Source organism: Leucopleurus acutus (genome assembly GCF_964270905.1).
Source record: "Leucopleurus acutus genome assembly, chromosome: 4".
Lineage (NCBI taxonomy): Eukaryota > Metazoa > Chordata > Mammalia > Artiodactyla > Delphinidae > Leucopleurus > Leucopleurus acutus.
In genome coordinates, this window is record NC_139146.1 from 106,727,408 (window position 1) to 106,754,446 (window position 27,039).

The 27,039-nt window shown below is 37.8% G+C and overlaps 1 protein-coding gene across 1 annotated transcript in view; it reads left to right on the forward strand.

Moving 5' to 3' along the window:
* AMBN (ameloblastin) overlaps positions 1 to 12,644 on the forward strand; it is a gene marked incomplete at both ends in the record, with an annotated part of 39,117 nt that extends 26,473 nt beyond the window's left edge. Inside the window, 10 exons of the mRNA XM_082838160.1 lie at positions 1,898 to 1,966; positions 4,668 to 4,718; positions 6,006 to 6,053; positions 6,544 to 6,654; positions 8,178 to 8,411; positions 9,322 to 9,360; positions 9,625 to 9,684; positions 9,777 to 9,821; positions 10,247 to 10,291; positions 12,099 to 12,644. Coding sequence (XP_082694286.1) covers positions 1,898 to 1,966; positions 4,668 to 4,718; positions 6,006 to 6,053; positions 6,544 to 6,654; positions 8,178 to 8,411; positions 9,322 to 9,360; positions 9,625 to 9,684; positions 9,777 to 9,821; positions 10,247 to 10,291; positions 12,099 to 12,644 — 1,248 coding nt within the window. The remainder of the gene's footprint in view (positions 1 to 1,897; positions 1,967 to 4,667; positions 4,719 to 6,005; positions 6,054 to 6,543; positions 6,655 to 8,177; positions 8,412 to 9,321; positions 9,361 to 9,624; positions 9,685 to 9,776; positions 9,822 to 10,246; positions 10,292 to 12,098) is intronic.
* Between the last annotated feature and the right edge of the window lie 14,395 nt (positions 12,645 to 27,039).

Here is a 27,039-nt window from a genome sequence, read left to right on the forward strand (position 1 = left end):
TTCACAGAGAAAACTCCATTCATGTTGATGTTGGCCTTTTAAGTGACATGAATATGACTTACTAACCTGGCTTGATACTAAATGCCTGAAAATTGTTCTATCTAAAGAGTGAACTGAGAGTAGTGCCCGTGGACTTGATTGGTTCATGGAGAATGTCCTGATTTATGTCTCCCTCCTCCCAAAGAATACGCACTAAAAGTTTACCTGAGGTGATTATTTCAGCAGGTCCAACTGAAATTTCTTACAAAAGTTTGGCTATCTCTAGTCTATAATCTTCAGATACGAAAATATCTAGGAAATTCTGAGGAAAAAATCATAACATATTCATTATCCATCTAATATTTTCATCCTCGCTTCTAAACCCAGAAAGTTATTTTAGTGTTTCCTTCTAGATTGTGTGTATGTTGGGAGAAGGGAGGAGTGTTACTTTTACCACAACAAACATGAAAGTGAGAATACTAGCACTTGGTCACTAACTTTAACTGAAGATAAAAACCTGCACAAAACAAATAAGGGTTTATTTTGCCCCTATTTTACATATATTTCCCCCAGCTCACCAAAACCATTGTCTTCAGAGTTTATGTTTATTATTCCTTCAGTGTCTTCTCTGCAATCAAGTTCTCTGAATAAATACAGGGGTTGAGTTACAATTAAAAATAATGAGACTCTACTGGGCCAACGTCCTTGCATGAAATAAAAGGGTGTGGGCTAATTGCAGGAGCAGAGTTGTGATTTTTTTCCCCCCATTTAGCTTTACTTTGATTGGTGGATTGGCACTTTAAATAAAGGTTTCAGGTCTTCCCTGAATGAGGGATACAGAGTGAGTCTCAGGCACAGTCCAGAAAAAAATTTTAATCTTCTTTTCTTAGAACTATCTTGGTTGGCATCACCAGGCCCTGAGAGCACAGTGCATGCCAGCATTGAAGGTAAAATGTGATTTTATGATTTCCATGTGATTCCTGTTCTTTTTTCCTATCTCCAGGCAGCTTTTATAAAGAGGATTTATCTTCATTTGTCACCAGAAGCTGAATAATAGCTTATTGTGAAACATTATTAGCATGTTCCAGAGGAGACCTGCCTAATACCCTTTCAGCTAAGGACAAAAAGACTTGCCTATAGACTTTTTTTACTATTTATGATTGTTAGTGACAGTACCTAATTTGGAAAAGTATTAGAAGTTGAGCAAATCTCTTGACTAGTCAGATTTCTGTTCATGTGAGAGTAAAGTGCCTTCTGGACTTATAGAATAAACTGAAGAGATAATTCATTTTAGAAAGAGGAAAACTCAATTTTGAGACATATTTTCCACTAATATCAAAGGAAATTAAAATATTTAGTTAATTTTTATTTTTAAATGATAATTATTGGCATGGTTTCCTGGCTAACCTAAACATAGAATAGTATACCCTTTATATCTGCATATAAAGGTTTGTTATGAAATGACTGTTGGTTGTATTACATTTAAAATGCATTTCAAAATTTATTCTGGAGGGAAACAAAGTAAAAATTCCTGTGAATCATACTTAATAGACCAACATTTCACATAGTGGAACATTTCACATTTAAAATTTTAATGAATTTAATTTAATTCATTTAATTCATTTTCATTTATGAAATGAAATTAAATATTCATGGCAGTGTTCCCACATGTTCATTTAGGTGGTAGCTCTGTAAAAAAAAAAAGTACTTAGAAATTTTTTAATTGCTCGTCAATTCATTCCAAAAACTAATAAATAAAAATCAGTTGTTTAGCAACATTTATCTGTTTTGGTTTTGTTTTATTTTGTTTTGAACCCAGTCGTTTTGGAAGAGCAAAGAGCTCGTGGAAATATTGTCTTTTAGCCATTCTGAAATAAAAATTCATCCGATTTGATTCTCCAATGCAACTCTGTTTCAGATCCCACTTTTCAAAATGAAGGACATGATACTGATCCTGTGCCTCCTGAAAATGAGTTCTGCAGTGCCGGTAAGTCAGTCTTCTAGAGGGTACCCTAGTAGAGACATTGCCAGACACCAAACAACACTGAAGGAAGTGGCTGAGTGTCCATAATTGGACTCATTGGGATTAATCCAGTGGTATCTTCCTACTGAGTCAAAAGTCAGGTGCCCAGATGTCAGCCCTTATAATCCAAAAGCAGTAAGCCAAATATAAAATTTTGTTATACAAAAAGATATTTTAAATTTTCCAAAGACAACTTCTACATCTTATACCATTCACTCAAAGTTAAAAGATGTATGTGGTCTCCAACAATGTCACAGCACAAATTTATAATCAATTACCTGCAACCATTATGAAATCAAAATGGAAAGAGGAAATTTCTCCAAAAAAGTAAAGTACGTTTTCTTCTTCATTTTTAAAAGAACAACATTAGCCAAATTACTATGGTTACAAAACTGAGCTAAGTAATTCCATTTGAAGCTAGTAATTAACCAACAAATTTGTCTTATAGGGAGATACTGTGTGACTAAGCACTGAAGTTTCTTAAATTAAAACACGCCATGCAATGGGCTACTTGTATGTTACAGTCCTGCACCTGGTACATTCCATCATATACTGAGATGATTTCATATGAATACAATCCTTTGAGCACTGAACTACTCCAGCCAATATCATGTGATTCTGTTTACACGAAGACATTATTCAGTTGCTTCATGCATTTGACAAATATTGACCGAGCACCTGCAGTGTATCCAGCAATGTGCTGGCATTGGAGATGTGAAATTAAATGTGACATGGTCTCTTGTCTTGAGGAGCTCATAGGTGGTCTTAAATGAACTTTAAATAGTTAAGTTCCTTGAGACAAAGGAGTAGCCATTTGAGCTTCTTAAAGTTAAAACATTTCAAAAAAGGGGGATGAAAACTGACTGCTAGGATGAAAACCTCCATTTTACAGATAAAAAGAGTTTCTTTTACATTACTCAACATGAATTTTAAATGAAAGAAAAATTAAAGCTGCCACCTTAGCTTACCTTTGCATAATACTGACATTGGGGTCACCTCAGCCATCCACCATCAGTCTAACACCTTAACACTCTTGGAACTTACAATGGTCCACACCTGTGTCAGTCAGGTCCACTCTGAGCAAGAGGACAATGGCTTAAGATTGCCAACTGCCAAATCAGATGTTCTTCTCCTTTTACTTCCTCCTGGGAAAGATATCCTCTGTCTATCTGCATTCATGTAAATATTGTTCATTAATTCATGACTTGGATCAAATAGAAGCAAAGTATACTTTGTCCTGTAGTTGAATCTATCCCAGTTACCTTACTTTTGTACTGACTAATAGGAGGAAAGAAGGCTCTACTCTCACATCCCCTCAAATTCCAAACAATTTTCTCACCACACACATACACATATCACTCTTTTTGTCTACAAAGGTAACCTCTTTCTCTACTTGGAGTATTTGTTACACATTTATAACTCCTTCCCTTCTATCCACTTGCAAAACTGCATTATTTGAAGAAATTTGCACCATGACCCAGAAGGTGGGATTTTACCTGTATAAAAATGTAGGACGTGGAGACAAATAACATATGCTCAGAAAAATATTCCTGAACTTCCTCACAAAGGAAAAATAATCCCAATACATTTCGTGAAGACTCCAAAAATACCTGTGGTTTAAATGAAGGAAGTAAGGCATTAAAACCCCTTGACCCTAGATGTAAGAATATCCAAAGAACAAAAACCGCTTAAAATCCAATTTACTCTGTTACTCTTCTCTTCCATTCTCTGGTTTTTTTCCCCCACTTGTATTCATGCATCTTAATAAGGATTGGCTTAGAAAGGAAAATATCTTACAGTTTAAAAACCTAGCTGTAAATATAGCTATATTTTTTTAACAACTTTTAAATGAACACAGTAAGTATAATAGTACTTGGTACTAGAATACCTTTTATTTCAGAAAAAATGCCTTTTATATGATCCCAAAAATATAAACACAGATCAACATGTTTATACATAATCTTTCACAATAAAAATAAAAACAGAAAAAGAAGAAAAAACATTTAAAAAATAATAATCTTTCACTAAAGATGATGGAGGATTTGTTGAAGCCCTTCGAATGGGAGGCAAGTTAGGTTTTACACATGGTTTTGCCGAATGCCGTGATCCCACACCACGTTCCACAAACCAGGTATGTAGATTTGTCAAACACACAAGAAAACTGAGTTCAAGTTTGTTCCCTTTGCTTTTCTATGTGATAATATTTAAGTTGAGTTATTAGTTTTCTATTTTGTTTCTTTTACTTCTCATCTGTTTTCAACATAACTTTCAAACTAAATCAAATTTTGCTTTTAAAGCAATATAGCATTAAGATGTAGATAAAGGGTAGATGATTCATGTGGGAGCAAAATTATTAAATATTAGGAATTCCCTGGTGGTCCAGTGGTTAGGATTCCATGCTTTCACTGCCAAGGGCCTGGCTTCAGTCCCTGGTCAGGGAACTAGGATCCCACAAGCCGTGTGGTGCAGCCAAAAAAATAAATTTTAATATTATGTTAATACTCCAAACAATTTAAGTTCTTCTTCTTTCTACCCAAAAGCTCAAGTCATTTGGGTAATAAACCAATATTAGCTGGTCCTTACGTATATGTGTGGCTTTCTATTTTCAGTGTGTAATGAAGTTTCTCATCAAAGAAAATTCAAAATTATTTTTATTTCCATTTAGGTGTTTCCTCAGCAACCTGGGACACCAGGCATGGCTAGTTTGAGCCTTGAGGTATGTATTGTTAGAGTATTTACATATAATCTTTACATTGGTATGTTCTTCATAAGAGAAATACATGGGCTGTTTCTCAGTTTTCCTGGCCAGAAGTCAGTGGCTGTCCTCCTGCGCAGTTCTAGAGAAGTTTATGACATTTATTAGAGCCTCATCTTATAATTTTACTGCAATTTTAAATTTTCAGTTGTTTTGGTCTTTAGAACATCATCTGTGTGTGATCAAAGCAGTACTAATATTTAATACCTAATACATATATATACATTAATTGAAACACATTATTCTGAAGTCACAAATGGCTTATACTTAGTTCCTTCTCCATATAGCATATGATAAAGTTCCCATGAAGAAAGTTTATCTTACAAAATGTAATTGTTTATGAGGACTGTAAATAGCATTAACACTGTACTATAGTGCCTCCTGCATAGCCTCTGTCTGTCTTATTGCAGTTCTTATACCTAACATATACTCTGTCTAGAAAACCCCAGCAAAATAGAAATGTTTCAGATATCAGTAAAAAATATAAACAGTTATGAATAGAAAAATATTTATGAGATTACAAATTTTTCACAAGGCCTTGCAAAATTTATTTATATCATGACAGTCTGAGGGCAATCGATACTTTGTGCTAGAAGCTTATTTCAAAATGAAGCTAATTTCACTGAGTTTTGTTTTTTTTTTTCTTACTTTCTAGCTTAAACTTAACGCAAAGCACTCTAAACCTCTTCCCAGGAAAAATGAAATTGACTTTCTGTTGAATTGGCAGCATTCTTGACCATCTATCTAGATACTTACCATTTTCCCCAGTGTTTTTTATATTTATTATTTTGAGAACTTTTACTTGGGAAGGAGGTAGGGTTGTTTTGTTTTAATTTGCTTGGTTTGTTTGCCTGTTTTTTCAAATTCCTCTTCGGGCTGGATTTATAAAAAGCAAAGTAAGTTAAATGGGGGAAAAAAGAGTCAATGAGACAATGTCCTCGTCATTAGATTGATATTTCAATTCAATGAACTATTTTCCCATGTTTCAATATGACCTCCACTTAAATATTTTCTCTCTTTTAATTAATGATGAAAAGCAAGCTCACTATTTTAATAGCAATGATAACAACAATGGCAGAATCACATTTAACATTTCTACTTTTTAGTGATGATTTGTGTCTCTTATTTTATTCAAATTGACCCACCCCAAACTTTGTGCTAATACTACCATATGTTGAAAATCAATTGTGTCATACACAAAAGGAACATATGTGAAAAACACTAACCCACATTTTTTTTCCTTGATAGACAATGAGACAGTTGGGAAGTTTGCAGAAATTAAACATGCTTTCTCAGGTAACCTTATTTTCAAATAATTCTTATTGCAAATATTCATGGTGTTGGTGGTAGTGATATTAGCAGCAGCACTGTAATTCATAAAATTTGTTTGTGAATAAACAATATCCTAAATACTGAAAAAGCAAATGAGTAATTGAGATAACCTAAAACAAAATAAGGACCTAGGATGGGATGATAGGAGAAAATAAAAATAATGTTGAATTTTCTTTAGTAAGGAAAAAATTCCTTTTTGTATTATTAATTTTATTATGCAGCCCAAAATATGAATGCTTAAAAAAGCAAAATCTCAAAGAAGTTTATGGGAATATGTCAGATTGGCTCAGAATAAAAAGCAAGTCTATTGGAAGACTTAACCTAGCCACATTAAATTAACCAATAACACTCTAATTTTTGCTATTTCTACACTTTTTTTGGATTTTTTAGAAAATGGAAACCAAGTTTAAGAAAACACTGAAGTATAAGCATACTTTTTTCTCCATGTCTTTAGTATTCAAGATTTGGCTTTGGGAAATCATTTAATTCTTTGTGGATGCATGGTCTCCTCCCACCACATTCCTCTTTCCCGTGGATGAGACCAAGGGAACATGAAACTCAACAGGTAAGTTAATTGCATCAATGTGTCTGAAACTTCAAGCTTTAAAATATTCTCCTGCTTGCCTTCTCTAAGTTGTCATATAGTAACCACAGACAGGTAACAGTAATGAATAAAAAATTTTCCAAATAACAATAAATCAAAACCTATAACTGTTTTTAGTACTTAGGAAAATTTAAAATAAAATGGTCCAAATTTTCAACCCATTTGTATATTTACTTCAAATAGGAAGATATGGCTTCCAAAACATAGATACCTATGTTAAAGATATGAACAATAAATAAACTAGCCTGAAAATGAAAGCAGGCTATATCCTGGAAAATTCTGATTTCAGTCAAGATTCCTTAAATAATTACTAAAAGACACATTTAAAATGATGCCAAACATTCCTAGTTAAAACATCATAGGGCTTCCCTGGTGGCGCAGTGGTTCGGAGTCCGCCTGCCGATGCAGGGGACACGTGTTCGTGCGCCAGTCCGGGAAGATCCCCACATGCCGTGGAGCAGCTGGGCCCGTGAGCCATGGCCGCTGAGCCTGCGCGTCCGGAGCCTGTGCTCTGCAACGGGAGAGGCCACAGCAGTGAGAGGCCCGCGTACTGGAAAAAAAAAATCATAAACCCTAAGCAATTAATAAATACATCAATCAGTTAATCATTATTTATTAGATACCTAACAAATACATAAACCAAATGGTAGATTGGAAATGAAAGTGAAGGTGTTTAAGAATGCCTTCAAAGCTTACAAAATTTCACATCTGATTAGGGGATAAGACAAGACAACATATTACAGGGTGCTAAGTTGTGAGGTATAAGTAATGAATGAGGTACAAGTAATGAAAGCCCAGGAGTTTAGAGATGGGCAATGGTTGAAGAGATGAAGCACAGCCAGATTGTTGTGAGACTTCTTTTTTGTTTATTTTTTGTTTTTTTGTTTTTAAAGCCACATTTAGTGGGACAGTAAATTATGTTAATGGTGATTCTTTCTTCACTTGATTATTTCCAAAATGAACTCATGATGTAAGAATTTGATTGGTATTTTATTTAATTACCCTTTCTCCTTTCATTAACTCAAAAAATATATTATCTAACCTGTGCCAGTCACTTATTAGGACGTATGTTAAGTCCTGGGGCTATAAAGATAAATAAGACATTATTCTCTGTCAGCTGACCAAGGGACAAAGCTTTATCAGGAGTAATTGTAATCCAGTGAGAGAGTGTTAAAATAGAGATACATAGAGGCAGCTGTGGGAACCCAGAGGACGAAACGGCTCAGTCTACCCAGAAGTTCATATAGCTTTCCATCTTCATGCGCAGTCATAGTCCTAAAGGAAGTAGGGGAGGTAAACACCTACCAGACTGCTCCCAAAAACACTGACTTTAAGTGAATCAGTGCTTCCTATGGAACACATCTTCAAGACAAGTCTCCTAGACTCTCTTCCAAGTAGAAAGTTCTTCACGCCCTTTTGCTTTGTCAGACACCACAGTTCAGTGAGCCATCACTTCCTGACGCTCCTTTCAAATTTCTCTGCAGTATGAATATTCTTTGCCTGTGCATCCCCCACCTCTCCCATCGCAGCCATCCCTGCAGCCTCCACAGCCAGGACAGAAACCTTTCCTCCAGCCCACCGTTGTAACCTCCGTCCAGAACACAGTCCAGAAGGGAATACCTCAGCCTCCGATCTACCCGGGACATCCACCCTTGCAGCAATCAGAGGGGCCAATGATTCAACAGGTGGCACCATCAGAAAAGCCATCAAAGACCGAGGTAATTCTTTTCTCTGAAGTCAGATCTGGATCGTCCATTAACTTAGTGAAAGAAAATCGATTTGCAGAGCACATTTAAATAATCAGAGCTTTGGGCATAATGCACGAAAATACAAATGTTTTCGAGCAATTGACATATCTGGGAGTAGAATATAAATATCTATTCCTGCCCTTTGCCATCTGAGATGGGGCATGGATTCTAAAAGATCCTGTTCCTGTAAAATTGGTTTCTTAGTTACAAAAGATGAAAGCTTTCAGAGGAAATAGGACAGCCCAGAGAATTCCAGGCTTCTTATCATCAGGCTTTTTTCAATGTTGGAAGGACTGAGAAAAGTGATTCATCCCTCAGCATTGCAAATAGTATTTTTGCATTATTATTTCTCTATCTGGTAATAGAGAAGACAATCAAGCAAAAGTATCAGGTAATAATATTGAGAAAAGAGCAATGGACAGAAAAGGAAGGTATCATGTAACTAGTATGCTGCAGGCATTTAACATCCCCACATACCATCCTGACTCCAATCCTATGAAGATAGATATTATCATCCTTTTTTAAAAAGACATATTTTAAGAGGTTATAAAATTTTCCCAGTATTACACAAAAATTAAGTGGCACAGCCAGCATTCAAATCAATCTGGCATGCTCTGATTCCAAAATTCATTACTATCTATTCTGCAAAACAAAGCAAACTCATGACAGACATGCCCCATCTCCTCTCTGTGCACTTGAGTCATGTTAGTAAAGGGCAACTGTAATCTCTTTGGTTGTACCCTCAGAGGCGAAATGAAAGTAAAAACAAGGAAATTCATTTTAGATTGTTTTATCATAATCGTAAATAAGATAAGAACATTTTAAGTTCACTTCGTCTATTTTAATTGTTCAGTAATTTTAATATTTATCTGTAATGCAGTTGCCAGGAATGAATTTTGCTGATCCACAAGATCCATCGGTAAGTACAAATCTCAGTCAGACACTTTCTTGGGAAATACATCTCTATACTTCAAGAAAGGAGAGTAAAAAATTTTAATTGCCCCATTTATCCATAAATATGAAATATAATGGGTTCCTTTGTTTGCTTAAGTATTAAATACTTGTTTATCATAGTAATCCATCTGAAAATAAGTTTCATATAATTCCTAGAAATGGCCGTAATGGGAGGTTTGCCTGTGTTATAGCATATATGAATTGCTTATTCTCTTTCTACCACTTAAAGATGTTTCCAATAGCCCGTTTGATATCTCTGGGACCAGTGCCACAAAATAAACCACCTCCAGTAAGTTTTTTTAATACCACTTCTCTGTGATTTACTTAAAAGTTTTTCTCTTGGGAAATGCATTTTGTGATGATTATTGTATTTATATTTAGCTTTATCCAGGAATATTTTACATGTCCTATGGAGCAAATCAATTGGTAAGTCTTTATCCTATAAAAAGTATCATTTTAATTAAATGTTTTCTTAAGAGATAATATTATAAAATCTAGGCCTCAAACAATAGATTCCATATTCTCTGAATGCCTAAGTTAGCAACTGAAATGGCAAGGAGGCACACTTCCTATTTGGATAATTCTGGCCAGGCATACAAATACAAACACACACACACACACACACACACACAGTGGCATTAAAGAAAAGGTCAATTTTCTATCTTAATTATCCAAATTGGCTACATTTATTTAATAATGACTCATCTCTCCACTTTACCCTGCCTCTGGACACAGTATTAATATTAAGTTTTAAAGAAAGACTAAATGACTTTTAACTTTGTCTTGAGTAGTTACAAAGATAATAGGAGTCAGCTGGCTCATAATATGATGCTGTGTTTCTTTTTGAACAGAACGCTCCTGCCAGACTTGGCATCATGAGCTCAGAAGAAATGGCTGTGAGTAATGTCTTCAAAGTCTTCTTAAAATAGTGGCCAAGGGAGAACAGTCACAGATGACTGGCTGCAAGAGGTGTTGGCCCTGAATATAGCTGAATATACAACATGGGACTCAAGTTGTTCCACTCCAAAACCGAAAGCTTGATTCTGAAGCAGTATGCAAAGATTTCATCACATTTCCCATATAGTCGTTTCTGAGTGATGACCATTCTTGCACATAGGATTTTGCCCCATTTCTTGAATATGAGAACAGGAGAAACCTCTCTTGAAAAGCCACCATTATTGAACAGCAAACGCTTCAAACCAAAAAAGATACACATGGTTCATGAAGTTCCCGTTACTTCTCAGACCACTTAACCCCTCAAAATAACAAATTCAACAAAATTGCAAATCATTTAGACCTCAAAATTGAGAGATCAAAAAGAAACAAAATTAACCAAGTTTAAAATTTGATTATTGTAAAATTCAAAGTACATTAACAATGTAAGTCAAGTGTGTTCTTATTCTCTTATCATTATCTATGCATATTACAACTTTAAAATTTGAGATCAATAGACTCACACAACTGGACTTTTTTCCCTCAGAAATTTCTACGTTAAATCTGTTAGAGCACAAAGCAAAACAAAACAAAACCATACTGAATTAACAAATCATTATCAACTACGGATCCTACTGAGTTAATAAATACATGTAAACATGCTATCACCGAAGAAAACTTGAATCTCAACATTATTGAGTGCCTTCTGTGAGTGAGACACATAAAAAGATCCTATGGAGGCAAGATAAATAAGATAAGGTTCCTGATCTCAGGGAGTTCACAGTCTAGTCAGTGGAAAAAATAGATACAGGGGCAGAAAATGTGAAAATCATGTGATAAAGGTAGCAGCCCAGGGGTTCACAGTGCCATCCCTGGAGGAGATGATGGGAAAATCTGCGAGTGGAGAGCCAGGAGAAGATAAGAGGAAAAAGTACTGACTCTACATAACACCAACGAAACGGGTTGAAAATTCAAGTGTGTTAATTATTATTTTAGAATTTTAATTAATTTATATTTTGCCTCATTCTTAAAAGATTTTTCTGTAGCTTATGAAAAACACAATAAATATAACCAAAAAATTGAAGATAGAATTTAAAATGAGGAAATGAGAATACAGATATGCAAGTTACAAAGCCCTGCACACTTGCTGTAAGAAGCCCAAGATTTGGTCCTGAAATTTTTCACAACAAAGGAAAAAAGGACACATGGTCAGTTCTAGAATTTTAACTGTCCACAGGAAGAAAATATTTCTGTTTCTCCAGAGGGAGGGAGGGAGGGAAGAAGGAAGGAAGTAGAGAAGGAAGGAAGGAAAAAATTTTAAAGCAAAAGAGAAAATATTACATGGGGCTTCATTCATTTTGAGGGATACTGAGAAATGATACTGACAATGTCCTCCAAAACTCTGCTCAACAAACTCAGGAATGCATCAGATTTTGTTTGTCTTATGATGGTATTGCCCTTTTCAACTGCTTATTGTTTTCTTAAAATGAAATTTAAACTACCTTTTGCCTGTAGACTTGGTTCTGTCCTACTTCCCTGCTTCTTTCCCTCTTACCCTTCGGCAGGCATTCAAAGGGTCTTCATCTCCCTTTCAAAGAAGTGAGCGTCCCCACCCAGAAAAGTACAGAAGTCAATTTAGTGAGAAATGTGCTTACACAAAGCTGTCAGCCAACTCTCTGCTCCCTATCAGTTTTTTATGGTTTTTCAGTGAATCTGACGGGTATAATGGCATCGTATAGTTAATAATATGTGATAAATGTTTTTTTCCAGGGAGGAAGAGGAGGCCCCATGGCCTATGGAGCCATGTTCCCGGGATTTGGAGGCATGAGGCCCGGCCTTGGAGGGATGCCCCCCAATCCAGCCATGGGCGGGGACTTTACTCTGGAATTTGACTCCCCAGTCGCTGGAACCAAAGGCCCGGAGAAGGGAGAAGGAGGTGTACAAGACCCCCCTGTGCCGGAGGCCAACCCAGCCGATCTGGAAAACCCAGCTCTCCTTTCAGAGCTAGCACCTGGTTCCCTTGGAGGGCTTCTTGCTAATACTAAAGGCAATATCCCCAACCTAGCAAGAGGCCCTGCAGGGCAGAGCAGGGGACCCCTCAGGGTCACCCCAGCAGCTGCAGACCCACTGATGACCCCTGGATTAGCTGATGTTTATGAGACCTACAGTGCTGATGAGACCACAACTCTGGGTCTCCAGGAAGAAACCACCATGGATTCCACAGTGACCCCTGACAGTCAGCACACATCGATGCCAGGAAACAAGGCCCAGCAGCCCCAGATTAAGCATGATGCATGGCATTTCCAAGAGCCCTGAGAGCCTTGAGATATCAGCTACTTACTGTATGCACAAGCTTCCCAGCTTTGTCCCAATAGTCTATCTTTTTGTGAAAACACTTATTACCCTCTGCAGCAAAGGCATTAAAAGTGTTAAGCACATACTAATAAATATAAGTGGCTAGAAATAGTGTAGGTCCCCTTCTTGCTTTCATTCTCTTATTGAAATAAAATGTGTTGCCTGTCTCTGTGATTTAGAAATACTATTAATAACATCAGAGCAAGTCTAAGGGTCTCTGCATTTGAAAATCACCATTTCTTAGCTGTCTTGACATTATAGAATTTCTCTTACTAGCATGACACTGTTATATCCAGGAAATGTGACATTGCTTTGGAAATTTTTCTCTAAGCAAAGGCACATATTCTTAGAATTATAAGTTATTTCATTTAAACATTATTAAATGGGGATTGGTGGACAAGCCCTGACTGGTATTACTGGGTTTGGTATACTGGATTTAAAATTCTCATTTGTAGAGTATTTTATTTAATCTAGTAAAAGCATCTAGCCTATTTTAAATAAAAATTTTTCTCACTGAAACTATCAGAAATTATACGCTTATTATTTACATATATTCAAACTATTAAGAAAAGCATACTCACCCCCTGTATTTGCTACTCTTTAACCCATTTTATTCAACTCATTTTTCTTTCCTGGAAAGTTTATTGAGTATCTACCAATGTCCTAGGCACTGTGCTAGGGAACAGTGACACAGCCCCTTCCCTCAGAGCTTTCAATAGGGATGATTGACAAGCAGACAAGCAACCACAGTAATAACAAAAACAGCCACTCTAGGCCAAGCCCGAGTACTTTATATGTATTATCTCACAACAACACTGCAAAATAGATACTCCCAAACCTGCAAACATGTGAAAGTGCTATAACAAGGCCAAGTACAGGGTATTCTTGAACCACAGAGGAGATTAGGGGCGTCTCCAGCCTAAGGTTAGGAGCATGGGAGGGGATGGGAGGGATCACATAAGTTTTCTCAGAACAGTATCAAAAGCATCTGTAGAATGAGGCCTCCAAGAGGAAGAAACAAGAAGAGTTATGTGGGCACCATGTAAGAATTAGCTCGTTTCTGTGAAATATAATGTGGGAAAAGGAAAACCAGAAAATGATCATTACTTGTCACCAAAGCTAGGTATATATCAGTCACGGCTATTTGCCTAAATTAAGAGGTTCCAAGGCCAGATCTGAAAATTAGCCTCATCCCTAAAAAGGAGCCTCCTCCCCCATTCTCTCCACTTCCTCCCAAGTTGCCCAGCCCAGGTCTTAGGCTCCATGGAGCTCAGATTCCCCTCCATGCCCTGTGGAGATTTTGGAGATGCAGCCAAGGAAAAGAGCCCTGAGATGCCTCCTGACCTGGGATACTTCAGGAGCCTTAACAGGACCATGCAGCCACCTCTTATTTTCTCGCTCTCTCCAGGCAGAGCTCTGCTCACCCCTACTCCATGGGCTAGAGCAGAAGAGGATGTAGGAGATTCAAATTCAGTTTTTGTCCCATAGTGGCTCTGGCAAAGGTGTAAGTGTAACAGAATGACTGCCATAGTAGCCAGCAGATGCCCACTGAGACCCACCTTAGCACTCCAGACAGTCTCCTAAAAAGCAATACGGGGACTTCCCTGGCAGTCCAGTAGTTAGGACTTCGCCTTCCAATGCAGGGAGTGCAGGTTTGATCCCTGGTCAAGGAGCTAAGATCCCACATGCCTCGGGGCCAAAAATACAAAACCTAAAACAGAAGCAGTATTGTTACAAATTCAATAAAGACTTTAAAAATGGTCCACATCAAAAAAAAGAAAGCAGTATGGTAAAAGACATATAGAGAGATATGTGTTCAAACCTTGACATCACATCTAACCATCTATGAGTCTTTGGAAGTAAGACTTAATCTCTCTGCTCCTGTGCTTTCATTTCCAAATTGGAGCTACAACCCAACTCACCTCACAAGGTTGTTGTGAGAACTAAATGAGATAAAGTACACAGATAAAATTGCTAAATCATAGTAGTTTCCTTCTTTTCCTACTGATCATTTTCATAAGGAGAACCAAGCAAAACAGCAGCAGTAACAGTGGAGAAATGGAATTTTCCCATCATCTGATGAAATTGTGCTTTTCTATTCACACTTCCACACACTACCTTTTTCGTCCTTCTTTGTAATTCAGAGCATACATTTATGAGCTCACATACGCTGGTTTCTCTGATGAATGTTGTCCTATAAAGAGCTCAAAGCAGGCTGGGCACTTAATTGTGTAAATAGTTAGATCAACTTTGACAAGGTGGGATACCAAGTTGTTGATACCCTGCCACCATAGCCACCTCAAACACCAGTCCATGAGAAAACACCAAGGTGGTCAGGGAAAGAGGCTAAATGTCGCCCACAGGAGGAGCCATCTTAATTATTGAGAATTTCTTCTACTATGGTTTCCCTCTACCAGAAATTTATATGAGAAATGAATATCTTCCCACTGCATCCCATCCCGAAGCCTCTATTTAAATAGCCTGCCTTCTAGACTGCCTTATTAGTAATCTTCCAATCTTGTTCTTTCCAAGTCCTTGACCAGCTGACCAATCTGGTGTTGTCCCTGAGTTTGTATAGATCTATATCTCAGGCCATTTGTCCTTCCACACAAAATAGACAAACTAAAATTCTGCCCACTCAGTGGGGTTGTGGTGCATTAACCGTGCACTTCCAGCTGATACCTGAGTATAGAAATCCATGAACCACACACACGCTCTTTCCTCTCCATTAATTGATCAGAAATAAGGTAGTCATATAATTGATTCTCCAAACTAGGATACTTTGATAACGAAAAGTGGTGTCATGAATGATGAATGAATGTCGGACAACAGGTGTAAACCAGTACTACCTAGGGCAAACCTTGACATCTGGTTATTCTAGTCATATGGAACTCCCCGTGAAGCCAAATGTGTGGATTGAGGGAAAGCCATCAAAGTTATAAAGAGGAACCTGAACCTGTTGCTTAGGCAAATTACTTGATGCCTCCAGACCTGCTAAAGCCTGATCATTTTCACTTACAATGGAATGCTGCTGTTTATACTATTTTATGGTTCACTGGATCATAAATCACATAGTTCAAGATGGGTAACTCAAGTAGCATAGTCACTTGGCATCCCAAAATCAGCATATTGTGTCTATTAGGGTCCAGTAGCAAGATAAGAACTTCTTTTCACAAGGAGAACCCTAAGGTTCCGTGCTCTTATTCTCCTGTCAGGACTTGTCAGAGGTCCACAGATACTTCCATAAAGCCCTGAGTCATAATGCCAAAGTGACAGGGAAGCTTATGCTACAACACGTACCCCTCCCTTGTCCTAAGTCCCACTCAAAACTGGCAGCCTTTCAAGTTATATACTAGGTGGTATATGTTGTCTTCAGAACACAAAGAAATCCAAAAGCATTGTGCTTCTCTCTTACTGTAGGGTGGTGCAAGCTGCTGCAACTTGCCTTTCACTTTAGTTATCTTGACATGCCCCAGACTACTAGACCTCTAGAAATGTCAGGAGCCCCATAAACTTCTGCAGTATTTATCTTCCACCCTCTGGCTTGCTACTTCATTCTAATTAAAACCTGTTGCATTGTGTCTTCAATGTAATGGATTGGCATGATTTCCTGTGGGATTTGAAGATGATCAAGGACCCTCAGGACTATCTTATGACAAATTGCAAGAGAGGTGACACAGTCCTGGGGCAAAACAGTTTAAGTTTGTATTGTCCCTGCCATTTAACAGAAAACTGCTTCTGATTTTTCTTACTGATTGGAATAGAAAGAAAGCATCTGTCATATCAATAGCTACATATGAAGTGCCATGGGCTATACTGATTTGTTCCAATAAAGCTACCACATCTAGAACTATAGCTACCACTGGCATCACCACCTGATTGATTTTGCAATAATCCACTGTGTCCCCATGACCCATATAGCATTTACATCAGCCAAACAAGTGAGTTAAGTGCGGATGTGGTAGGTCATCTCCCAAGCCTTCAGTGGTGACACTAATCTCTGTAGTTCCCCCTATAGGTTTTACCATCTTGTTGAGGGATTAAAGAAAGGAATACAGTTCTAGAAGCTTCCTTCCACTTGGACCTTCCTACTTATAGCTTTCATTCCACTGGGGTAGGAATCAATGTGGAATGCTGCCAATCGTTAGGCATATCTATTCTGACTATATATTCTGGGACTGGGGAAATAACCACAAGATAGAGTCATTGGGCCACAGTTAGATGGATGTAGACCAAGATTCCATCTCTCATATGACTTCTATAAGCTTTAATTGGTAAAATATGAAGATTTTCAGGTTCATAACCACTATCTAATAACCTCCAGAAAGTTTGGCTATTTCTCTTCCCTCACTCCACCCTACACAGTCACCACAGTAAACTGCTTCAAGTCCTTCCAGAGAAAATCTAAGGAAACTTCCAAAATATACATATGTGGTCTTTCTCACAGGGACCTCATCTCCCCTCAGCTAAGGGGCTCTAGGTCTGAAAACTAGATAAGAGACTGTGAATTCCATTGTGGTGACCTGAGTTAGGTTTGGTGAACCTAGAATTTTTTTTAACATCTTTATTGGAGTATAATTGCTTTACAATGGTGTGTTAGTTTCTGCTGTATAACAAAGTGAATCAACTATACGTATACATATATCCTTATATCCCCTTCCTCTTGCATCTTCCTCCCACCCTCGCTATCCCACCCCTCTAGGTGGTCACAAAGCACCGAGCTGATCTCCCTGTGCCATGCGGCTGCTTCCCAATAGCTATCTATTTTACATTTGGTAGTGTATATATGTCCATGCCACTCTCTCACTTCAACCCAGCTTACCCTCCCTTCTCCCTCCCCGTGTCCTCAAGTCCATTCTCTACATCTGCGTCTTTATTTCTGTCCTGCCCCTAGTGAACCTAGAATCTTTTTATCTTTTTGTGTCAAGCAGCACCTTAACAGGATGTCCATCTACTGTTTTCTAGAGACCATGATCTACTAGTCATCACCACAGATCCCTGTAGGTCAAAGCACCCTGACTACCATTCCATCTGGTGGCTTATTATATCCTCCTTGTCTCTGAGAGATAAGCGTCACCACCTGGCCTCTATTATTTCATAATTCTATATTACCCATTGATATTCCAAAGCAGCAGCCCTTATCATTTTATCTGACCTACAGAGGATAAAACCACAGAGCTCTTCATAATGCCTTAGTCAAGGAAGTGTCTTCTAGGCCATTCTGGGTGGAGAAAGGTTGGGAGTGAATCTGGAATAGTAAACATAATAGATCCATTATGCCAATGTGTCTCAATTGTCACACCTGCCATCAGTGTAAAGGCAATAATTTTGAAGTAGTACATAAATAACCATACTTTACTTACATCAAGTTTTCCATTTACAGATGCAAAAATGAGGTTCCTTTTAAACTAAATTTTATTTTTTAAGCGTTAAAAATTTTGAAATTAAGTAAACAGTACAGATTAGGGTAGGATATGGCAACAATCACGAAGGCAGTAGTACATAAATGACTATGTATATGAATAAAGTTTGGGAAAACACTAACTTAATTCAATATTCTCATTTATGGGTGAGGAGTCTAATGCCCAGAAAAATAATGTCTTTTTTCAAATTCTACTTGCTGTTAATAGCTGAAAAATGCAGACCTTCAGATTTCCCATTCAGCACTCTCACACAGAACCTCCACAGCAGTCAAGCATCCACTTGAGAATCAAATGAAAGCTATGAATCATCTTTCCTAGTATTCATAAAATTCTCCCTACAATTTCAGGGATTACTCAGACAGCCTAAAGTCTAATCATTCAAATACCTACCAGTATATGGTATTGTATGACTTGAGCAAATATTCAAACTGACCCTGACTCATAGTCTGAATTTTTCAGAACTTGAAAATACTCTTTTCAGGAAAACAAGTCTCCAACTCATGACAACTTTGAATTCCTAGGTGTGTTCCACTTCCATCCAAATCTGCAGCTCGTACTGAAAGGTCAGCTCATATGGGCTGCATGTGACTATCAGTCAAAGGACATCAACACACAGGCTGGGCTGCATTTTGCAAAGAGGGGCACCAAACCCAAAGTTTAGACAGTTCCTTTCTTCCATAAACACTAGAGACTAGGGGGAAAGTAGGAGTACCGGCAACCACACTCTGCAGAAGCCAGACGCTAGAAACAAAACTCCCAGCTTTGAGAAATGATCATTATGAAGCTGTTTGTCAGCATACCTTTTGCTGATGTCTTCAGCTCTCTGCCTGCACTTTCATCTTTCACAGGGCTCAGCACCTTTCTGCCCAGAAACCCTCACATAACCACCAGTTTGATAATGACTTAAAGATAAGCTATGTGAGCACAGCAAAGAAAATGACTGTGGGTTTTCCCAAGTGGATGGGGATTACATTCTAATTTATTCACAATCTAGAAATGTGGAGGTGTTATTTAAAGATGTGTTTAGAAAAACTGACATAAAATGGTCAACCCTGGAGTCATGTGTCTAGCACAGGTTAGACATGATTTCAATATGACTGTCTAGGGTTATGCTACTCCATGATGCAAGGAAGGCTAAGTCCCAGATGACGGAAGCTACAGCATTACTACAGGGCACAACCTTGGGGAAAAAATGGAAGATAGAAAGTCAGAAATCCTAAGACTGTCCCTCTGTCTTGGATCTCTGAAACTTCCTTTTATACCCAGCCCATGCCCAAATATGCCAAGTCAGCTACATTCAAGCCAAGTTTACGAAAGGTGTGGGTGTTGAAAACATAGATTTTGTCTCCTTTTTTGCAGTTTTAGAAATGTTAGTGCCAAGCACATACTTTTGTGAAAGATCCCATGCTGGTGCTGAGGGTGGTTACCTATCCCAGTCTCCTGGAAAGCACATTTGTCCAACAAAGACCCAAGTGAACACCATGCACTAAGCACTATTTCAGGCATTGAAAAAAAAAGCAGTTAACAGGAAACCAAATCTGTGATACAATGTTAAATAATGATAAGCCCTGTGTAGAAACTAAAACAGAGTGAGGGAAGAAGGAGGAAGAAGATACTACGGGGTGGTTAGGGAGAGGTCACTGAGGAGGTGACATTTGAATGGGATGATTTCCAAACTGAAAGGTCCTTGGAGAACCTTTAAGGTACATTAAAATTTTTAAAAATAAAACACTGAATGCCAAAAAAGTTAAATAACTTGCTCAAAATTACACAGAGAAGAACATGGGACCCACTGGAAGCCAGTCTGACCAAGGTATTCCCAGTCTGTTATTCTGTGCTACCTTCTACCACTTCTAAAGCACCTTCTGAGTCTTGGTGTTACACAGGCAGAAGGAAACCTGTGAATTAACCCTGACTCCATGGCTGGATTTCATTAGACAGCAGTACAGCACAGTAGTTTAAATACCAATTCTGCCCTTCCTGGTTGGTGACCCCATTCCTTCATCATTCTGTGCCATGGCTTCCTTATGTGAAAGCAAAACATGCAAGGTTAAGAAAGGTATTAAAACTCAACATGTTTGTTAAGAACTTACAATAGTGACTTGCATATTAAGAGCTCCATAAATGCTAGCAATTACTGTGCTTTTTAGAACTATTGATGTATATAATACCGCCTATCATTACAATTGCAATGAATTAATTATTTGTGTAATGTTTGTTTAAAATCTGCCTCCCCTGTTATAGCCCATAAGCTCTGTGACAGCAGGGATATTTGTCTTGTTTACCTCAGTGTCTCCAGATGCTAGAATGGTACCTGACTCAGAATATGTGCCTGATAAATATTTACTGAATGACTTAATGAATTAAAAATGCATAATTGCCATAGATTTTGGAAAAGAAAGCAAAGCTGGTGAGAATTTTGCCAGTAAAAACTGCCATTGCACATTTAGACTTAATGAGTCTCTAATTTAGACTAACTATTTGTTGCCACAAGAGAGGGCTTTAAGTAGGCAATAGCCTAAGTCATTTTGTATAAGCAGCTACATGTACATGGTCCCCTATTTTATACTGCCCATAATTACTTATCGTAAGAGTCAAGTTCAGTTAAGCTTCTGCGATTGTACTTAATTCATTCAGCCAACACATTTTGAGCACCTACTAGACCCTGGTACTGTGCTGGCCACTAGAGACACAATGATACCAAGATGAGTAGGTAACTCAGGTGCTGCGGTAAATGCTGCTGCTTAGATAAGGACTCAAAGAACAGAAAAGTTGACTCTGCTGGGAGAGAAGGGTGGAGTTTCTCAGAAGAGGGTATTTTGGGGTTGGCTCTGAAAAGATACAGAGTTTTTTAAGTGGAAGAAGTAAAGAGGGAATTCTAGGCTCAGAAAACCACAAGTGCAGATGGACAAATATTTAGAAAGCTCTGGAGAGTCTGGGGAGGGGAAATAATATGGCAAGAGTGTCATGATGTCAGGAAATATTCTTTAGTGTTAGGTTACGAAAAACAAGAGGAGGCAGATAGTGACTTGTATGCCCAGCTAAGGAGTGTACATTTTGTTCTGTAGCTCTCAGAGAAGAGTGATACAGGACCAGAACTGGTCTGGGTGAAATTAACCTTGATAGTAGTGAAGTGGGTTGGATGGAGGGTGTCTTTGAATGGGGGACGATTGGAGGCATGAATCCAGTTAGGACTGTCTCTGTCCTCTTGAGTCTTTTTTCCTGTCTGCCCTTTCTGTCTCCCCAACCTGTGTGTGTGTGTGTGTGTGTGTGTGTGTGTGTGTCTCCCTCTTTCACACCCTCTGGCTCTCTGCTCTCTCTCACTCTCTCTATCTCTCTGGCTGACTGCCTCTCCCATTATCGTTATTTGATGTACTGAGTCTCAAACCTGGAGCGTAGTTATCAACTGCTAATAACTGCTCAAAAAAAAAAACATCGTGTGGTGAAATGGACATTAAATTGAAAGTCAGTGCCACCAACATTGACCCTGAACAGGAGTGGAACCCTAAAAAAATCAATTAATCTCTCTAGACCATCTTCCCCCCCCCCCACCTTATATGCACAATGAAGTGGTTGAATTACCAGATTTTATTTAATTCCACAAATATTTACTGAGTGCTCACTATTGTTCAAGGTGCTAGGAATTCAGTAATGGACAAAACAGATAAAATTCCCTGCCTTTATTGCAGAAGAGGAAGACAGACAAAAACTTTGTTAGGAAAATATACGTCAGTTGATGATGAGTGAAACCGAGAAAAATAAAGCAGGAGAGGGGATTAGTGAGGATGATAGGGCTACAGTTTTACCTCACTGAGCAGGTAAAATTTGAGTGAAGACCTAAAGGAGGCAGGGGAGTAAGCCGCATAGACTCTGGGTAAAAGCATTCTAAGCAAAAGGCATAGCAAAGATCCTGAGGTACAAGCATACCCGGTATGATCAAGACAAAGTAACAAGGCCAGTGTGGCCTGAGCAGAGGAAAGACACAAAGTAGGAGGAGAAGGACATCAGAGAGTTGGGATCAGACACATAGGGGCTTGTGGCTATTTAAAGCTTGTCTTTAAAACAGGCTGAGATGAGGACCCATTGGAGGAAGGTCATGATCTGACATATATTTAATGTATCACTCTGGCTGCTAATTTGAGAATAAACTGAAAAGGAGGAAGAAGCAGAGGGACCACTGAGGTGGTAAGATTGGACCACAGTGGGTGCAAGGGGTGCAAAATTGTCTGATTCTGGATCTATTCTGTAGGTAGGGCTGACGGGATTTTCCGAGGAATGGGAGAAGAGTCAAAGATTATCCCAAGGCTTTAGGTCTGTGAAACTAGAACAAGGATACCATCCCTTTAGGTAATCCTAAAGTCTCTTCTACCTCTGAGATTTAATGATTTGGAGAAACTTTTTCTCTTCCTTCATAGTGGAATCTTCCACTATTTCAGAAATCAGTTCTTAAAAAACTGAACATATATGATATCTCTTTTATATTATTTTCTCTCTTCAGGAAGCTTTTCCAATGCAGGAAAATCTATTTCATTGTTTAAAAATAAATGAAAGAAAAATATCCTTTTGTTTAAAAACCCAATCTTAAAAAAAAAAAAAAACCCAATCTTTTCCAGTTGCTAATCTTTTTTTAACATCTTTATTGGAGTATAATTGCTTTACAATGTTGTTTTAGTTTCTGCTGTATAACAAAGTGTATCAGCTATATGTGTACATATATCCCCATATCCCCTCCTTCAGGCGTCTCCCTCCCACCCTCCCTATCCCACCCCTCTAGGTGATCACAAAGCACCAAGCTGATCTCTCTATGCTATGCAGCTGCTTCCCACTAGCTATCTATTTTACATTTGGTAGTATATATATGTCCATGCCACTCTCTCACTTCGTCCCAGCTTACCCTTCTCTCTCCCCGTGTCCTCAAGTCCATTCTCTATGACAGCGTCTTTATTTCTGTACAGCCCCTAGCTTCTTCAGAACCTTTTTTTCTTTAGATTCCATATATATGTGTTAGCATACGGCATTTGTTTTTCTCTTTCTGACTTACTTCACTATGTATGACAGTCTCTAGGTCCATCCACCTCACTACAAATAACTCAATTTCATTTCTTTTTATGGCTGAGTAATATTCCAATGTACATATGTGCCACATCTTCTCTATCCATTCATCTGCCAATGGACACATAGGTTGCTTCCATGTCCTGGCTATTGTAAATAGAGCTGCAATGAACATTGTGGTACATGACTCTTTTTGAATTATGGTATTCGCAGGGTGTATGCCCCAGAGTGGGACTGCTGGGTCATATGGTAGTTCTATTTTTAGTTTTTTAAGGAATCTCCATACTGTTCTCCAGAGTGGCTGTATCAATTTATATTCCCACCAACAGTGCAAGAGGGTTCCCTTTTCTCCACACCCTCTCCAGCATTTATTCTTTGTAGATTTTTTTAGGGTGGCCATTCTGACTGGTGTGAGGTGATACCTCATTGTAGTTTTGACTTGCATTTCTCTAATGATTAGTGATGTTGACCATTCTTTCACGTGTTTGTTGGCAATCTGTATATCTTCTTTGGAGAAATGTCTATTTAGGTCTTCGGCCCATTTTTGCATTGGCTTGTTTCTTTTTTTTGATATTGAGCTCTATGAGCTGCTTGTAAATTTTGGAGATTAATCTTTTGTCAGTTGCTTCATTTGCAAATATTTTCACCCATTCTGAGGGTCGTCTTTTCATCTTATTTATGGTTTGCTTTGCTGTGCAAAAGATTTTAAGTTTCATTAGGTCCCATTTGTTTATTTTTTTTTTCCATTTCTCTAGGAGGTGGGTCAAAAAGGATCTTGCTGTGATTTATGTCATAGAGTGTTCTGCCTATGTTTTCCTCTAAGAGTTTTATAGTGTCTGGCCTTACATTTAGGTCTTTAATCCATTTTGAGCTTATTTTTGTGTATGGTATTAGGGAGTGTTCTAATTTCATTCTTTTACATGTAGCTGTCCAGCTTTCCCAGCACCACTTATTTAACAGGCTATATTTTCTCCATTGTATATTCTTGCCTCCTTTATCAAAAATAAGGTGACCATATGTGCATAGTTTATCTCTGTGCTTTCTATCCTGTTCCATTGATCTATATTTCTGTTTTTCCGCCAGTAACATACTGTCTTGATTACTGTAGCTTTGTAGTATAGTCTGAAGTCTGGGAGCCTGATTCCTCCAGCTCCGTTTTTCTTTCTCAAGATTGCTTTGGCTATTCAAAGTATTTTATGTTTCCATACAAATTGTGAAATTTTTTGTTCTAGTTCTGTGAAAAATGCCATTGGTGGTTTGATAGGGATTGCATTGAATCTGTAGATTACTTTGAGTAGTACAGTCATTTTCACAATGTTGATTCTTCCAATCCAAGAATATGGTATATCTCTCCAACTGTTTGTATTATCTTTAATTTCTTTCATCAGTGTCACAGTTTTCTGCATACAGGTCTTTTGTCTCCTTAGGTAGGCTTATTCCTAGGTATTTTATTCTTTTTGTTGCAATGGTAAATGGGAGTGTGTCCTTAATTACTCTTTTGGATTTTTTATCATTAGTGTATAGGAATGCCAGAGATTTCTGTGCATTAATTTTGTATCCTGCTACTTTAGCAAATTCATTGATTAGCTCTAGTAGTTTTCTGGTAGCATCTTTAGGATTCTCTATGTATAGCTTCATGTCATCTGCAAACAGTGACAGCTTTACTTCTTCTTTTCTGATTTAGATTCCATTTATTTCTTTTTGTTCTCAGATTGCTGTGGCTAAAATTTCCAAAACTATGTTGAATGATAGTGGTGAGAGTGGACAACCTTGTCTTGTTCCTGATCTTAGAGGAAATGGTTTCAGTTTTTCACCATTGAGAATGATGTTGGCTGTGGGCTTCTCACAGACGGCCTTTATTAGGTTCAGGTAACTTCCCTCTATACCTTCTTTCTGGAGGGTTTTTATCATAAATGGGTGTTGAATTTTGTCGAGAGCTTTTTCTGCATCTATTGAGATTATCATATGGTTTTTCTCCTTCAGTTTGTTAATATGATTTATCACATTTACTGATTTGCGTAACCTTGATTTGAAGAATCCTTGCAATCCTGGGATAAACCCCACTTGATCATGGTGTATGATCCTTTTAATGTGCTCTTGGATTCTGTTTGCTAGTATTTTGTTGAGGATTTTTGCATCTATATTCATCAGTGATATTGGCCTGTAGTTTTATTTCTTTGTGACATCTTTGTCTGGTTTTGGTATCAGGGTGATGGTGGCCTTGTAAAATGAGTTTGGGAGTGTTCCTCCCTCTGCTGAATTTTGGAAGAGTTTGAGAAGGATAGGCATTAGCTCTTCTTTAAATATTGATAGAATTTGCCTGTGAAGCCATCTGGTCCTGGGCTTTTGTTTGTTGGAAGATTTTTAATCACAGTCTCAATTTCAGTGCTTGTGACTGGTCTGTTTATGTTTTCTATTTCTTCCTGGTTCAGTCTCAGAAGGTTGTGTATTTCTAAGAATTTTCCCATTTCTTCCAGGTTGTCCATTTTATTGGCATATAGTTGCTTCTAGTAATCTCTCACGATCTTTTGTATTTCTGCAGTGTCCATTGTTACTTCTCCTTTTTCATTTCTAATTTTATTGATTTGAGTCTTCTCCTTTTTTATGTTGATGAGTCTGGCTAATGGTTTATCAATTTTGTTTATCTTCTCAAAGAACCAGCTTTTAGTTTTATTGATCTTTGCTATCGTTTCCTTCATTTCTTTTTCAGTTATTTCTGATCTGATCTTTATGATTGTTTTCCTTCTGTTAACTTTGGGGTTTTTTTGTTCTTCTTTCTCTAATTACTTTAGGTGTAAGGTTAGGTTGTTTATTTGAAATGTTTCTTGTTTCTTGAGGTAGGATTGTATTGCTATAAACTTCCCTCTTAGAACTGCTTTTGCTGCATCCCATAGGTTTTGGGCCATCGTGTTTTCATTGTCATTTGTTTCTAGGTATTTTTTGATTTCCTCTTTGATTTCTTCTGTGATCTCTTGGTTATTAAGTAGTGTGTTGTTTAGCCTCCATGTGTTTGTATTTTTTACAGATTTTTTCCTGTAATTGATATCTAGTCTCATAGCGTTGTAGTGGGAAAAGATACTTGATACGATTTCAATTTTCTTAAATTTACCAAGGCTTGATTTGTGATTGAAGATATGATCTATCCTGGTGAACGTTCCACGAGCACTTGAGAAGAAAGTGTATTCTGTTGTTTTTGGATGGAATGTCCTATAAATATTAATGAAGCCCATCTTGTTCAATGTATCATTTAAAGCTTGTGTTTCCTTATTTATTTTCATTTTGGATGATCTGTCCATTGGTGAAAGTGGGGTGTTACAGTCCCCTACTATGATTGTGTTTCTGTCAATTTCTCCTTTTATGGCTGTTAGTATTTGCCTTATGTATTGAGGTGCTCCTGTGTTGGGTGTATAAATATTTCCAATTGTTTCATCTTCTTCTTGGATGGACCCCTTGATCATTAAGTAGTATCCTTCTTTGTCTCTTGCAATAGTCTTTATTTTAAAGTCTATTTTGTCTGATATGAGAATTGCTACTCCAGCTTTCTTTTTATTTCCAATGGCATGGAATATCTTTTTCCATCTGCTGACTTTCAGTCTGTATGTGTCCGTAGGTCTGAAGTGGGTCTCTTGTAGGCAAAACATATACAGGTCTTGTTTTTGTATCCATTCAGCCAGTCTATGTCTTTTGGTTGGAGCATTTAATCCATTTACATTTAAGGTAGTTATTGATATGTATGTTCCTATTACCATTTTCTTAATTGTTTTGGGTCTGTTATTGTAGGCCTTTTCCTTCTCTTGTGTTTCCTGCCTAGAGAAGTTCCTTTAGCATTTGTTGTAAAGCTGGTTTGGTGGTGCTGAATTCTCTTAGCTTTTGCTTGTCTG